General features: G+C 52.6%; 1 protein-coding gene across 1 annotated transcript; it reads right to left on the bottom strand.

Moving 5' to 3' along the window:
• Positions 1–5,123: 5,123 nt before the first annotated feature.
• IVD (isovaleryl-CoA dehydrogenase) lies at positions 5,124–15,226 on the bottom strand. The gene is made up of 12 exons (XM_015557591.1): positions 15,069–15,226; positions 14,412–14,501; positions 14,132–14,183; positions 11,703–11,872; positions 11,165–11,258; positions 10,853–10,989; positions 8,781–8,877; positions 7,533–7,626; positions 6,976–7,057; positions 6,369–6,473; positions 6,196–6,268; positions 5,124–5,512 (listed from the first exon to the last, which is right to left on the bottom strand). Exons 4-12 carry the CDS (start codon positions 11,850–11,852, stop codon positions 5,379–5,381), a joined length of 966 nt encoding a protein of 321 aa, XP_015413077.1. The 5' UTR covers positions 11,853–11,872; positions 14,132–14,183; positions 14,412–14,501; positions 15,069–15,226; the 3' UTR covers positions 5,124–5,378.
• Between the last annotated feature and the right edge of the window lie 15 nt (positions 15,227–15,241).

Here is a 15,241-nt window from a genome sequence, read left to right on the forward strand (position 1 = left end):
ATTTATTACTGTTCTTTGCATTGCATATGCATGGTACATACTTTTGTGTATATACCACACATTCAACACCCCCCCCACCCCCCATTCTTGTCCTCAGCTGGCAGAAGAGGGGCCAGCGTCCTTCATCGCAGTTCCTTCCTGTTACTGAGTGGGCTAGAGGAATTTGGGGGGTGAGGGCCTCCCCTCTGCAGCTGGGTCCTGGCCACTCCAGGGTGATGGGAACGCAGGGCCAGGAGAGGCCGGCTGGCTGTGCTGTTCCTGCCAACTTTGGGGATTAGGCCAAGGCTCTCGCCCACCTGTTGTTTCACTCATTCAGCATGAACATAGCTGAGGGCTTTCTGTAAGCCTTGGATGCTGTTGGGAGGATTCGGGTAAGTGAGAAATGGTCTTTGGCCTCAAAGATTTTACAATATTCTCAGAGGTGATCACATACACAAATAACCATGATACCAGAAAATGTGAGCTAAGTGACACATGACAACCCAGCTACTCTTTCAATAAACATTTGTTGAGCATCTATTATGTGTCAGGAGCCATGCGGGATGATGAGCATGATAAAGGCAGTTAAATCACAATCCTGGCCCTTAAGTTCTTAGGCTGATCCAGGGGAAACAGACACATAAACGAGATAAATATAACAGCGGGGCAAGCCCACAGGCGTAGATATGGCCAGGGAGACTCAGGAAGGGGTTCCACTCAGGATGGGTAGGGTGGGGACGAGCAGTGGGAAAAGGCCGGAGAAGGGAGGTCTTCTTGAGGGGCCAGCTCCTGAACTGAGCATTCTGGGTGGGGAGGCAAGGGCAAGCTGCGGGGCTAGGACACCCTCTGCAGAGGAATCAGCTGGGACAAAGGCACAGGAGTAAGAAGCAGCACCGTAGGTACTATCTGCAACTGAACCCAAGTCCTCATGGGCATGGGGAGAGGAGCCACAGGAGGGGAGACTGGGCCAGATCAGAGTCCTATTTGCCTTGCCAGATCTTGGATCTTACAGGTGCTGGGAAACCCTGAAGTGTTTAGGGGGAGCTTGGTAGTTCACTCTGGCTCAGTATAGAGCAGGGGTCCTCAATCTATGCCCGCGAGCCACATGCGGCCTGCCGAAAACATTTATGCGGCCCGCCGAAAACATTTATCCGGCCCTCTGGGTGTTTTTGCCGCCGCTGTATGCGTAGGAATTTGTTCATAGTTTTTTTTTAAAACTATAGTCCGGCCCTCCAACGGTCTGAGGGACAGTGAACTGGCCCCCTGTTTAAAAAGTTTGAGGACCCCTTGTATAGAGGAAGGGTTGAGGGGCATGGATTGGAAGAAGGAAGGCAAGTTGTCAGACTATTGTGGATCCAAGAAATAGACAGGCTAGCTGTGCCTGAGAGGGTGGATGGTGAGTATGAGAAAGACCAGCTTCGCAAACAGCTCTCTGCTGGAGTGACCAGGCGGAGCACACAGGGAGAGGCGGGCTCCCACCTGGAACGAGTGTGGCTCTGGGAACTGGGGAGCATTAAGTATGGGCAGAGTCAGGGGACAGCCAGGCATGTGGATGGGACGCTGCACCATCTGGTCCCAGGACTCCCAAATTCTGGCTTGTGGACAGGACTGGTCTGAGAAAGTGAGGAAAATATGGGCATGTAATGAGCTTCTTATAAGCCAAATGTATGCTCTTTAAAGAACCATTCTTAGAAGTGTCTGCAATTAAATCAATATGCATATCACTTACAGGCATTAAGTGAATTACCAAAATAAATCTCTTAAAGATTCAAAAGTGGTGAGTGTTTTTTTGTTTGTTTGTTTTTTGGTGGGGGTGAGGGATGAGGCATTGGAGACAAGGGTTTTATTTTTAATTTAAAGGGTTTTAAAATAAGCCTTTTTAAAAACATATATTTTATTGATTTTTTTACAGAGAAGAAGGGAGAGGGATAGTTAGAAACATCGATGAGAGAGAAACATCAATCAGCTGCCTCCTGCACACCTCCTACTGGGCATGTGTCCGCAACCAAGGTACATGCCCTTGACCGGACTCCAATCTGGGACCTTTCAGTCTGCAGGCTGACGCTCTATCCATTGAGCCAAACCGGTTAGGCTAAAATAAGCCTTTTAAACGATCATATTTAAAAACTCATGAAACATACAAAATTATAAAAACCACCACTGGCCTTTGTCCTGAGTTTAGGTCCTTTCTTTTAATTGCTAACAGTGGACTTGCTTGTATGAAACGACACAAAGACAGCAGGCTTTTCTCTCCCCTGTTCTCACTGAGCCGAGCCGTGCAGAGCACCTACCACAGGCTGAGCGCAGGGTTCTGCGCGCCTGCGACCCCGCGACCGGCCGGCAGGGGTCAGGCGAGCCCCACGCACAGCCCGCGGAGCCGCGCCGAACCCAGAGCCAGAGCCGCGTTTCTGGGCGCGCGGTGCCTCCGGGGAGAGGGGCAGAGGGAGGGCCCTAAACCTACCTTAAACTGTGGGGTCACGACGAACAGCCACCTGAGTCATGAGTCCGGGCTCCGCGGGGCAGGATGTGAACTGAGCGCCCCCTCCACGCTGTGTTGACACCAGCTCTGGGTCCACCCAGCGTCTGGGCGGGGCTGGCTCAACTCCGATTTGTTCGCGTGCCCGTGGGCCACTCACCTTACCCGTCTCTTGGGATGGGGCTCCTGTGCAACCTTTAATTGATTTATCCTTCCCTTATGCTCTCTTCCACCTCCACCCAACCCTCCCCCAACCCCGTGTGCAACCTTGTCTTCACAACCGGGTTGTCAGGAAGATCAAGGAATTAATATGTCAAAACGAGGGTTGAGAGGGCTGCATAGGCAAGGTATTGCCATTACTAGGTTATATGGGTTTAGAATTAGGACTCAGGCCTCTGGGAAGCGTCCTGTAGCTACAGCCCCAGATAGACCAGTTGTTCTGAAAGGTGGCCTGTGCCTCAGAATTACCCCTGGAGATGTGATTAGGTCTGGAGCCCATCCAGGAATCTGCATTTTATTTTTTTACAGATTGCCAAGCTCTCACAACAGGTGTGCCCACACCACACTTGGAGAACCATTCCCTTAGCTTCTACTACCATCCCACAGGGCAAGCAGTGGGAAAGCAGGGACGGTAGTCAACAGGGGAGCTTGGGCTGATAGTGTGACTGGCTTACAATTGGAGTGGAATTAGAGGCAGCCCCAGGAAGGAGGGCTGGCCGCTGAGGCTGTAGAGTTGCACAGTGCATGTAAACAAGCAAGGACTCCCACAAGAACCAAAGTGGAAGGGCCCCTCCTCTTCCATTCATGACTCACTCAAGCTATACATTTTTTTGGTGTTACGAGAACGATTGCTTTCTTCCCAAGTTGGTGGCAAGGTTTGTAACCCATCTTGACTGGACGAAACATCCCATTCTGTCACACTGTGAATGTCTCCGGGCTTGTTGTCCCAGCTACACACTAAACCCAGTAAGACCACCGTTTTAGCCACATTCATCAACACAACTGGAGGCCGAGTGGGAAGGGAGGGGGCAGTGCCACAAGCCCAGGATATCTCCCTGAGGCTGGAATGGGCTGGGGTAGGTATGGAACAGCACTTGGCTACAGGCCAGGACCAAAAGTCAAAAGGGGCATCACTGGACTGAGAACCCAGAAAACCAGTGCTCTCTTCTAGGGAACCTGGATGGAATGGAACAACCTAACCTGTTCCCCTCTGTGCTCCATCCAGGCACCTGTGCAGTGGGGGCCCATGATGGCATTTTCAGAATGCCCATTTCTGTTGCTCTGGATTCTAGATTTCCAGTTCTGACCTTGGGAAAAATCAAACTGTCTTGCTCTTTTAAAAAACATGGGGATGGCCCTAGCCAGTTTTGCTCAGTGGTTAGAGGGTTGGCCCTCAAACTGAAGGGTCCTGGGTTCCGGTCTGCTCAAGGGCTCACCCCTTGGCCCTGGACAGGTGCATGCAGGAGGCAACCAATAGATGTGTCTCTTTCTCATCAATGTTTCTCTCCCTCTCCCTCACCTCTCTCCCCTCCACTTTCTCTAAAAAAATTAATGAAAAAAGTATCCTTGGGTGAGGACTTACAAACAAACAAATAAACAAACAAACCATGGGGATGGTTTCCAAAAATTTATGAGCTTCCTTCTAGCTCCAAGGCTCTTGTCACTCTGGCTTTCAACTGCCTTTATAAAATCTCTGGGGATCTGGAAAAGAGAGGCTGAGACTTCTTCTCCTCTAAGGGCTGATTTCACGCCGGTGTCCCCCTTTCAATGAGCAGACTAGATAGCAGGACCCAGACCAGTCACTCTCCACGGGGCTGGAGCCAGACAGGAGGCAAGCCGACTGCTTCTCCCCACAAACACCAGAGTAGAAGCAGATGGGTCTGCTTCGTAACGTTTAATATAAAATGGCAGCAGCCGCTGTGCAGTTGTAACAGAATTAGCCATAGGGTGTCCAGAGAAATGTACACAGGCAGCCCTCGCTGGAGTGGAGCCAGCCAACACAGGCCTGCTGCCCGGTCAGCTGCGGGCTGTCACATGGCCAGGACGATGGTGGTGGCGGCCCAGCAGTGCTGAAGGGCTCAGAGGGCTGATCCTTTACAAGCATTCTGACCTCTACCCCGCCGCAGAGTCTAGATCAGCGGTCGCCAACCTTTCGGACCTCACAGACCACCAGGGGTCTGCGGACCACCGGCTGGCGACCACTGCTCCAAAGGTTTCCTTAAACCAGCGGTCACCAACCTTTCGGACCTCGCGGACCACCGGTTGGTGACCCTTGGTCTAGATGGCACATGTTCTGAGATGCCTGTTCCCAGAGCTCCACCCCTGAGTGGGGGATTTCAGCCCTAAAGAGTGAAGCCCCTGGAAGGATGCAGGGCTGTGACGAGTGGGTGCCTGCTCACAAGCTGCGAGGGGCTGATGCCTCTGGAAATCAGCAGAAAGAAAGGCTAGGTTTTGGGGGTTTTCCCCCTAGAAAAGCCACCAGGTTCAAGTAAATGAGCAGAGGGCTCCCTGCCAAGGCTCACCCCCAAAAAGGAGGTGACTGCCTGCCTGCCCCCCTGTGACCACCCTGAGAGGTGGGTGCGGCAGGCTTGGAATTTGGAGAGCGAGGCCCGTCACCAAAGCCCATCCCTGTAGCCCATCCCCGTAGCCCATCCCCGTAGCCCATCCCCGTAGCCCAGAAAAGCCACTGTGCTTCCTGTGGAGCCCATTTTAAGCCACTGCACACTTCCTAGGCGGCTGGCCTGGCTCCGCGGCCACAGTGCTTGGCTGCCGTTGAAGAGGACACAACCTCGTGCAGAGGCCAGCAGGCGAGTGCAAGGGCAGCCAAGCCCGAGGACCGGCCCCAGGCAGGGGACGGGAACTGCCGCAACGCTACTTCCAAAGAAAGGCCTCGAGGTGCTGGGAAGAGGGTGCAGGTCCTGCTTTAGTGGAAGTCCGTGTTGAAGGCTCTGCCGATGACCAGCCGCCTCACCTCACTGGTCCCGGCCCCGATCTCATACAGCTTGGCATCTCGCAGAAAGCGGCCCATGGGAAAGTCATTGATGTAGCCGTTGCCACCTGTAGCCAGGGTGTGGGCAGAGAGGAAAGGACAACAGCAAAAGTGATGGGAAGTGGACAAAGCAAGAGAAGCAAACAGAAGGCCAAGGATACAGAAACAGGCCAGAGGAAGAGAGCCTGATGAAGGAGAACCAGCAAAAGCTGGTGAGAGGGCGGGTGTGGGGAACACCTTACTTGGGAGGACAGTGAACAAGGGGCCGGAAGGCCACCCAGAGGGGAGAGGACAGCAGGCAGGCAAGAGGACCGCTGGTGGACGTGGAGAAGGGGGATCAGGCGATACTGCATAGCAGTTACGGGGTGCCAGGTTCAGAGAAGTGAAGTAATTTGCACTAGTCACAAAGCTGGTCCGTGGTAAAACCAAGACACAAACCTAGGCCATCTGGCTCAAGTCTGTGCTCTTAACCACTGTGCAGCTTTGAAACCAGGCTGTCCACCCGCCTCTGAGGCATCTCTCTCCACTTCCCGGTGTCCGTAGGACTAGGCGTGAGGGGGGCGTGCTGCCTCCAGCAGTTTTCTCATTTGCTTTTCCATGTTCTCGTAATAACTGGGGCAGAAGCAGCCAAATAGCACCAGCTCCGCTGCAGCTCGCTGAAGCTCAGAGTGAGGGGTGAGGAGGACACCTCTTTCTGGAGGCAGCCACAGGCAAGCCCTGGGAAGGGGAGTGGGGAGGGGGGGCCACTCACCGAAACACTGGATGCCATCCAGGGCCACCTGTGTGGCACACTCAGCGGAGTAAAGAATCACACCCGCGCAGTCCTGTGGGAGGAGGCCCCGCTCAGCAGGCCCTGCCGGGCCACACAGAGAGCGAGTCCCAGCAACCCGCCCGCCGCCTCCTCCTGGGCAGGCCCGCCCTTACCTTGGGGGTGCAGTGGCCCTCGTCGCAGGCCTTGGCGACGTTGTAGACATACTGCCGACATGCCATGAGGCGGGTGTACATGTCGGCCATCTTCCCCTGCATCAGCTGGGCACAAAGGGAGGTCACACGTCAACTTTCCTCTTAGATACCCTCCCTAGTTACCAAAAGCAGATCGGCAGCAGCAGCCTGACAGCCAGAACGGCAACATCAGGGCACAGAAAGCGGACAGGACTTGCCTAGGGTGACCGAGAGGGTAGAGGGCTGCTGCTGCTCCCTGAAGTGGCCCTCCACCCACCACCCCCCTCATTCACGTCCTGCAGCGTCTTCACACCAGAAAGGGTGACCAGAAACGCCGCCCCTGGTACCCCACGCCTCACCCTCACAAGGCCCAGTTCATTCATCTCAAACGAGAAGTGAGGAGACGTGTGAACTCCCCAACAACCTCCCAAGCCAGGCGGCACGCTGACGAAGCCTGCCCTCCAAGCATTCAAACTCACTCTGCTGGGGAAGGGGGGCAGATGCCCATAGCACATGCTCCACGTTCGCATTTGTGAAAGAAAACTTGAACCCAGTGAAAGAGGACATGTCGACAAAGCATTCCACTCACCTGGAAGTGGCCGATCTTCTGGCCAAAGGCTTCTCTCACGTGCAGGTAGGGAATGGTGTGGTCCAGGACGGCCTGCATGATCCTGTGGGGAGGACAAAGACACTGTCCCCCCGCTGCCAGCTGGGGTGGCAAAGTGCCAGTGTGAAAAGGCTTGGGGGGCGGGAGGGGACAGCTCAGTGAGACAAAGAGCTGGAGTTCTAGAGAGGAGAAAAGGAGACTGAGGACACTGGTTGTCCCTGCTCGGTCACTGCACCCCAAGACCGGACAGAGCGGCAAGACCCCTGTGCAGGAGGGCCTTAGAGCCTGGGTGTCCTATTTCACATCTCAGGGGACCGAGCGGTATTGCTCCTCAAGCATTTTGTCTTGCAAAGAATGATCTTTACCTTCAGTGTGCAGAAATACCGCATGGGAGTAGGAGGTTGTTTTCATTTCCAGGAAATAAGGTGCATCAGCCAGGAGGAGAAGACTGCGGCTCTGGCTGCTGTTTGCCAGGGCACTGCTTGCCGGGGAAGCTAAGAGCCCAGCTCCCCCACCCCCACCCTGAGCCTCACACTCACCCGAGGGGCCCACCAGCCAGCACCAGCCGCTCCAGGTCCAGCCCACTCATCAGCACGTAGACGCCCTTACTTAGATGGCCCAAGATGTTCTCAGCTGCTGGGAAAAGTGCTGGTCAGAGGGAAGAGGGCTGTCCACCGCCCACAGACTTCTCCCTTTATAAGAGCTACTAGGTTTGGTACCATGGCTCTCATAACGGGCACTAAAATATGTCACCTGACCTTCAACGAGGTAGATTCTGGATGAGAGAAAAGGACGGAGTTTACCACTCCCTGTCAGAAGTAGAGCTTGCCAGACAGACATCCCCGCCCCCATACACACACGATCCACAGGATCAGACACAAAGGCCAGACTCTTAGGTCTTTTCCTCCTCCACTGCCTTGGATGGGAAGAAGAAAAGCTAATTTGGTCTAGAAGTCACCCAAACCCTTCCTAGTATTTTCACACCTGTGTCCGTAATTACCCTTTCCCTCAGGTTGAGCCTGCTCTGGTCCAATATCACCCGTCCCCTCCCCTCCAAGAGTGTCCATGGAATAGTCATCGTTCAGGAGACGGGCCAGTCCACACTGGTGTCAAAAACTGCTGAGCCCCTCTCCACCCTGGAAGCCGGGACCTTGGGTGACCTCCGAGTGTTTTCCTGCTTACGAAGGAGGATCTGCACTGATCCCCCACTCCCTTGATGCTCTTTGTAACCAAAGCATACTTTTCTTGGGTGGTGGGTCATGCGGGTGAGGCGTGGTCTGTGGCTGAGGTGCAGAGTAAACCTAGTCAGTGATCAAATCTATGTCTTTGGTCTCATTAGCACATGAAGGGTGTGCTGGATCTCCCACAACGTGTCACATTTTCAGTTATACTTCAGGGGAGAAAACACTCAAACTGAATTGCCTTCCCTTCACTGAGTCCAGCTTCCATCAGTACTTGGATGGTGTTTTAGCATTGTGAATGAACACCTCACACAGGCTGTCCTGGGAAATGTGCAAACAAGGACATCTGAAGGACAGTGGGCAAGAACGGATCTTATCTTTCGATTCCAGATACTGGAATCCAACCCAGACACAGTGTGCTATCCACACAGGAAACAGGCACACAGGGAAAACAGCTGCCCCTCAGCCCCAGAGTCCCACACGTATGGGCCCGTGGGCCAGCCACAGTCATTGGTAAGCTAACAATGGGAGCCTCTCTAACCCAGAGATGGGTTTTCTCAGCTTATGAAGGGGTCAACACAGGGGCTCACCCTTTCTTAGACTCACCAGGAACCTTGCAGTCTTCAAAGATGAGCTCACAGGTGTTAGAACCCCTCATCCCCAGCTTGTCCAGCTTCTTGGCGGTGCTGAAGCCAGGCATGCTCTTCACAGAAACAAAAGGTGGCCTTGAGTACAGACCAGGCCCAACAAGGTCTAGTAAAGGGAAGACCCTTGCAAAAAGCCCACCTTCCCATCCAGTCCCAGTACTCCCACGCACACCAGCATTCCGATCCCTGGGCCCACCCTGCACTGGTCCACTCCTGGAAGCTCCAGCCCTAACACCCCACCAGACCCTAGCCTTCTCTGCCGCTAGCTCGCGCTCTCCCCACTTCTCATGGGGGCACTTCTTTCTCAAACGCCTGATCCCTGGGGCCCGCTTGACCCTTCCTAGCTTTGTTTCCTTTCCTTAGGGAAATAATTTCCAAGATATTCTCAGGGGCCCATGCAATTCCTTTGGCCCTTTGTCCCTCTGCCATCTGTACCTAATTGAATCACAGCTGGGATCAATTCAACCACCTGTGTGCTTTGGCCTGGAGTCTAAGCTAATGAGATGCACTGTGCATGGGCAAGTGCTCTGAGCGCATGTTTTGCTTCCCTAACCTCCCGGCTGCTGAGTGGCGTTACACAACCTTGAGATTTCCTATCTTAGCCAAGCCCTTTGGGCTACTCAATTCTCTTCCTCCAATCCTAGCCAGCCTCTTCCTCCCTCTCCCTAGGGAGGGTATTGCAAACCCTTAAGACACTACCAATCCCTCATCCCTGTGATCCCCAGCCCTCACAGATGACCTGCTTTCCACCTCAAGGTCACCAGGCACATCTTCCTCCCCCATCACCTGCACCAGCCTTCTCTCTTCTTCCTCAACTCTCCTTTTGCTCACTTGCTCAGACACATCTCCAGTTCTCCCTCTCCTGAATTTCTCTTTATCAAAAAATTTGCTCAGTTCTCTCCCATTCTTTTTAAAAAACATTTTTATTGATTTTGTATCAATAAAAGGAAGGAAAGAAGAGGGATAGAGAGTTAGAAACATCAGTGAGAAAGAAACATCGATCAGCTGCCTCCTGCACACCTCCCACTGGGGATGTGCCCGCAACCAAGGTACATGCCCTTGACTGGAATCGAACCTGGGACCCCTCAGTCCGCAAGCCGACACTCTATCCACTGAGCCAAACCGGTTTCGGCATCTCTCCCATTCTTAAAAACAAACTCAAACTCCCAACGTTTGTTGTTGTTAATCCTCCCCAGAGGATATTTTTTCCATTGATCTTTTTTTTAGAGAGAATGGAAGGGAGGGGGAGAGACAGAGAGAGAGAAACATTGCTATGAAAGAGACACACTGACTGGTTGCCTCCTGGATCAAGCCTGCAATCGAGGTACGTGCCCTTGACCGGAAGTGGCGCTCTAACCAGTTTGGCTAGGGCCAAACTCCAAACTTTTCATTCTACCTTCTGCCCCATCTCCCTCTTGCTTTTATTTTCAAGATCTGGCCCTAGCCGGTCTGGCTCAGTAGATAGAGTGTTCGTCTGTGGACCAAAAGGTCCTGGGTTCGATTCCAGTCAAGGGCACATGCCCAGGTTGCAGGCTCAATCCCCAGTAGGGGGAATGCAGGAGGCAGCCAATCAATGATTCTCTGTCATCATTGATGTTTCTATCGCTCCCTCTCCCTTCCTCTCTGAAATCAGTAAAAAGATATATAATATGTATATAAAAGATTTGAAAGGTGCAGTCTTCATTCTGTCTCCACTCGCATTCCCATTCACACTTCCACTTCAGTCTTCCACAGCTGCTCTCAGCAGCCCCCTGATGACACCTTCATTGTCAAATCCAGTTCTCCTCAGTCCTCATCATCCTGCCCCTGTGTGTGGCCTGACTCGGTGGGCGGCTCCACCAATCTCAGACTTGACGCAGCCTCCCTGATGTCCCCTGCCTTTCAGTCTGTTCTTCACCCCAACCCGGGGAGCCTTGGCAGGGCACACCGGATAGCTCGGATAGCTCGTGTTTGCCATCAGGGGAAGGGATCTCTCTCTGGCATCACTGTCAGGAGACAAAGCCCTCCCATCTGCACTCCCCCCGCATTCACCTTCTCCACGATGAAGGCTGTGATGCCCCGAGAAGCGGGCACAGCAGCCAGGTCTGTCTTGGCATAGACAACAAGGACGTCGGCATCAGGGCCATTGGTGATCCAGAACTTGTTGCCATTCAGGATGTAGTGATCTCCTAAGAACAGGAATTTGGCCACTTAACACCAGCCATGTTGGCCCATCTCGGCCAGTCAGTCCACAGACTGCTAAGCAGGAAGCTGCCTGGCTGGAAATAGTTCTGGAAATCTAGCAGAGGCCACCCCAATGATGTCCCTCTGCCTTTTCGGCTCCCAAGTCGAAAGAGGCCTCACCTTTCTTTTCAGCTTTTAGCTTCATGGAGACAACGTCAGAGCCAGCATTGGGCTCACTCATGGCCAGGGCGCCGACGTACTCCCCACTGATCAGCTGCAAAGAAAACCCCAAAGGGCCTGGTTATGACTTTCTTTAGAAGTACCCACAGGAGTTGAGATACTTCCTGCCTGTTTGCATGACACCCCTTCACACTTCTTATTCAAAAGAAGTCTTACAAAAGAAGCCCAGTACGTACCAGGCTGAAAACCTCTCTCCTTTCCCTAGTCCCTTTGCACAGAAGCAAGTCCTAGTCTTCAGCTTCTGAGAGTGCTCCCTGCAAATGCTGCCCAGGGATGAACTCGGAAGGTTTGGCCGTAGTTTTAATTTTTTTGACTTAAGTATTTGAAAGCAAAACCCTGGCCCCTTCCTAGCTGTATCTGGTTCAGGGCAGCGTGCGACGGAAAGCAAATCTGACCGGCCCTCGACCACAGGGAGGGTGCCTCGTGTTGGGTGGTGGCACGGAGATCAGGGTGTGTTTCTCCATTCCCATCGCCTCACCTTGGGGAGGTACTTCTCCTTCTGGGCCTCGTTTCCATTGCGCACAATCTGATTGATGCAGAGGTTGGAGTGGGCGCCGTAACTGAGTCCCACGGCTCCAGAAGCCCGGGATATCTCCTCCATCACCAGCACATGCTCCAGGTAGCCCATGCCAGAGCCGCCGTACTGGGCTGGGAGTAGAGGTCGTGCAGGGGAACAGAAAAGGCAGCTCAGATTAACCCAGGACACTGACAGGACCTAACAGTTATTGGCAGCAGAGGAACATCCTTGTAGCACCTATTCCAAGTTCTTGCTGACAGAGTCAACAGGTTGATGCCATGGAGGTGGTTCAGAAAACAGCCATTGCAACCCCCGCTTTATCCCAGACAGACCTCTTAATGAAGGTAGGAGAACCTGAAGTGCAAGACAGATGTTTGTGTAAAAGGCCTGAGGCAAGTGAGATGTGCACAGCATAGGTTTGGACCTAAAGAAACAGGACTATCAAATAAACAAATTGTACACCTTAAACATACATAAGGTTACACGTCAGTTATATCTCAATGAAAACAGTTAAAAAAAGAAAAAAAAGCAAGATTAGTAACAGGAACAGGAGAGCCACAGCCTGAGAGAAAATCTGGTGGGCAGTGCAGTCGAGATGCTGGTTAGGGAATCTCAGAACTCTTCATAAAAATGTGCCTTTTCCTTGGCAGGAGGGCCTAAATCAAAATGGCTGGAGTTTTTTTGGCTTCTTCTCAAATCTCCGCCAGGTTCAGCCTTTTCGCCTCCACTCCAGCCGCCACTGTGTCCACAAGGGTGACCCAGAAAATGGCTGGCTCAGTGGATAGAGCGCTGGCCTGCGGACTGAAGGATCCCGGGTTCGATTCTAGTTAAGGGCACATGCCTGGTTTCGGGCTCGATCCCGGAGTGTGGGCTGTGCAGGAGGTAGCTGATCAATGATTCTCTCTCATCACTGATGTTTCTATCTCTCTCTCCCCCTTTCCCTTCCTCTCTGAAATCAATAATAATAATAAAAGTGGCTGGGTCCACTGGTACCAACCGCTGCCCTGCAATTTGGGTAAACCCTGGTGAGATTCTCTGCACGTGTTCACTCTTGACCAAGAAGTCAGGCTCATCCAAGGCTCTCCGGAAAGGCTGGCCCGCCCCCTGCAATGCCGGGAAGGAAAGCCCTCAGGTGCTGACACTGGAAAAAGCCACCAGGACAATCAGGCAGAAACCGGAGCTTATATCTGGCTTCCTTTTCAAGTTTCTGATTTCTAACTACCTTCTTCTTCCATTAAAATACCATCTGGTTCAGAAACATATTCTTTATGGGGTTCATAAACCCCCAAGACACGGAGGAAGAAAGTCTTGTTTAGGAGTTTCCAGTGGCCTTCCCCCTATTTCCCATGAAGGTGGTCTAAATTAATTTTTAAGTGGTTTCATTTTATCATTACTCATGATCTAACTTTCTATGATCAGCTCAAAACCAAGAACTGTCTCCGAGGGGCTGAGGGGGAGATGTAAGGAGAAGTATATTGTTTTCCACCTCCATTCTAATGCCCAAGGAATACAAGCTGAGGCAGGCTGTGCCATCCCAGCTGTAGCTGGCGAGGCCAGTCTCATCTATTTATTGGGCATTGCAAGCCAGGCTGGGCCTCTCCTTCAGAGGCCAACATCCAAATCAGAGACCACCAGCTCCCTGCCGTATATCCCTGAAACAAGTAGTAAGATCCACAGGGGACACAGGGCAGGCCCAGGGACAGCGTATTTAACACGTCATCTGGCCACCTCATGTGGAGGCTCAGCATTCCTCCACAACTTCATCTGTTTCCAAATGAGCCCCAGGATCAAGCTGCGTGCCTAGATGTTATTGGTAGAAGAGTTAAGAGCTTAGGGACTAGACTAAGGGACTAGGCTGCCAATATCACCTGGGGGAGCTTATTCAGCACGCAGACTTCAAGAGTCCAAGTAGAGGCAGTGGCCATGGGAAGGTGGGAGCAGAGATTGGAATGATGTAGCCTAAAGCCTGGAAACACCAAGACAGTTGCCTGAAGCAGCAAGGAACGAACTCTCCTCTAGTCTCTGCAGGGAGCACAGCTCCACTGGTTTCAGACTTCCAGCTTCCAGAACCTTATATAAGAGAATAAACTTCTTTCGTTTTAAGTAAAAAAAAAAAGAGAGAGAGAGAGAGTCCAAGTAATCCTGACCCAAGTGAACCACACTGGCCTAATCCCTTTGTCATCTCAACGTCACTGCCTAAGAAAATAGAAGGGCTGACAGTCAATTCGAGCTTTCCTAGGGCTAAGGGGGAAGAGGTTCTGGGTTTCTTTAAGCACAATCCTTTTTTTTTTCTTTGAGCACAGTCTTTTTACTCCTTTCCTGCTTCTTTTAGCTCTGGTGTTAAAGGGCACGCAAGAAAAGTTCTCTTTAGGGAGTGAAACGATACTCACCAGGGGCTGTGATGCCCAGGACTCCCAGTTTCCCCAGCTGTTTCCAAAACTCCTGCCAACAGAATGGAGAGAGCACAGTGGGTGGTGAGAAGGCAGCCAGTCACAGGTGCCTGGGCACCTGGAACAAGGAGACCCAAACCCTTCACAGAAAGGGGCTGCATTTTTAAGGTTTCATTTCCCAGAAGACTGTATGAGTCCTTCCAGGCTGCCGTGTAACTCCCAGCACCCCCCAGCTCCCAGTCTGGCCCCCGGCACCCCCAGTGTGGACCTCACGACTCACTCGAAGGTTCTTGAATTCATTGCTTCGATCAATCTCCTGGGCCTGGGGGGCTAGGTGCTCCTGCAGGAACTTAGAGAGGGTGTGACGAAGCTAGAGGGAGAGAGGTGCACAGATGCCTCTTTAACATTATTGCCACTGCAGACGGCGTCTCCACTGCTGAGGACACATTCGGGGAAACAGGCTCCACGACGCCTCCCCAAACGGCATCAGACGGAAACTTAAGAGACCCCTAGTTTATGTTCCTCAGAGATCATCTTTGCCCCTCTTTCTTGAGGTCCTCCGTCTAGGCAGCTTCATGATTATTTTTTAAACTAGAGGCCCGATGCACGAAATTCGTGCAAGGGCCTTGGCCCCGCTGTCGCACCGGCCGCCTCTGCTTTGGTCCCCACCCGCTGCCACTGCCAGGGATCTCTGCCACCTCTGCTTCAGACCCTGCCCCCCATGGCTTTGTCTGGAAGGACGTCCGGAAGGATGTCTGGTCTAATTAGCATATTATGCTTTTATTATTACAGATGTCATTCTCCTACATACAATCATTCCATGGCTTTCCTTCGTACTTAGAAGGCCGAGGCCCTGCATGAACTGACCCTATCAACCCAGCCCTTCCAGCCTTCTCCAGTCCCCCCTCCCCTCCACCCCGGCCACCACTGTAAGCACCTGTCGGCTCTTTTCTGCCCTTTATCTCAAAGGGATTACTCCACGAGATCAGAAACTCCTCTTGGCAGGAAAGTTTGAGAGCTAGAACTGCTTTCTAGTTCTCCGGCGCGATTGAAAGCTCTGCCTGCTGTCTGTGAACCCGAGTGGGCTGGGAGTTCCGGGACGCTGGCACA

The sequence above is a fragment of the Myotis davidii genome, unplaced genomic scaffold, assembly GCF_000327345.1.
Source record: "Myotis davidii unplaced genomic scaffold, ASM32734v1 scaffold46, whole genome shotgun sequence".
Taxonomy (NCBI): Eukaryota; Metazoa; Chordata; class Mammalia; order Chiroptera; family Vespertilionidae; genus Myotis; species Myotis davidii.

What these genes read in the sequence shown, in the direction of transcription:
- IVD (XM_015557591.1), bottom strand. Translation starts at nt 11,852, where the DNA reads ATGGGCTACCTGGAGCATGTGCTGGTGATGGAGGAGATATCCCGGGCT. An exon ending in TGAAGACTGCAAGGTTCCTG is followed by an intron (nt 7,627 to 8,780) that starts GTGAGTCTAAGA and finishes TTTTCCCAGCAG; the next exon opens with CTGAGAACATCTTGGGCCAT. An exon ending in AGAAGATCGGCCACTTCCAG is followed by an intron (nt 6,474 to 6,975) that starts GTGAGTGGAATG and finishes CTTTGTGCCCAG; the next exon opens with CTGATGCAGGGGAAGATGGC.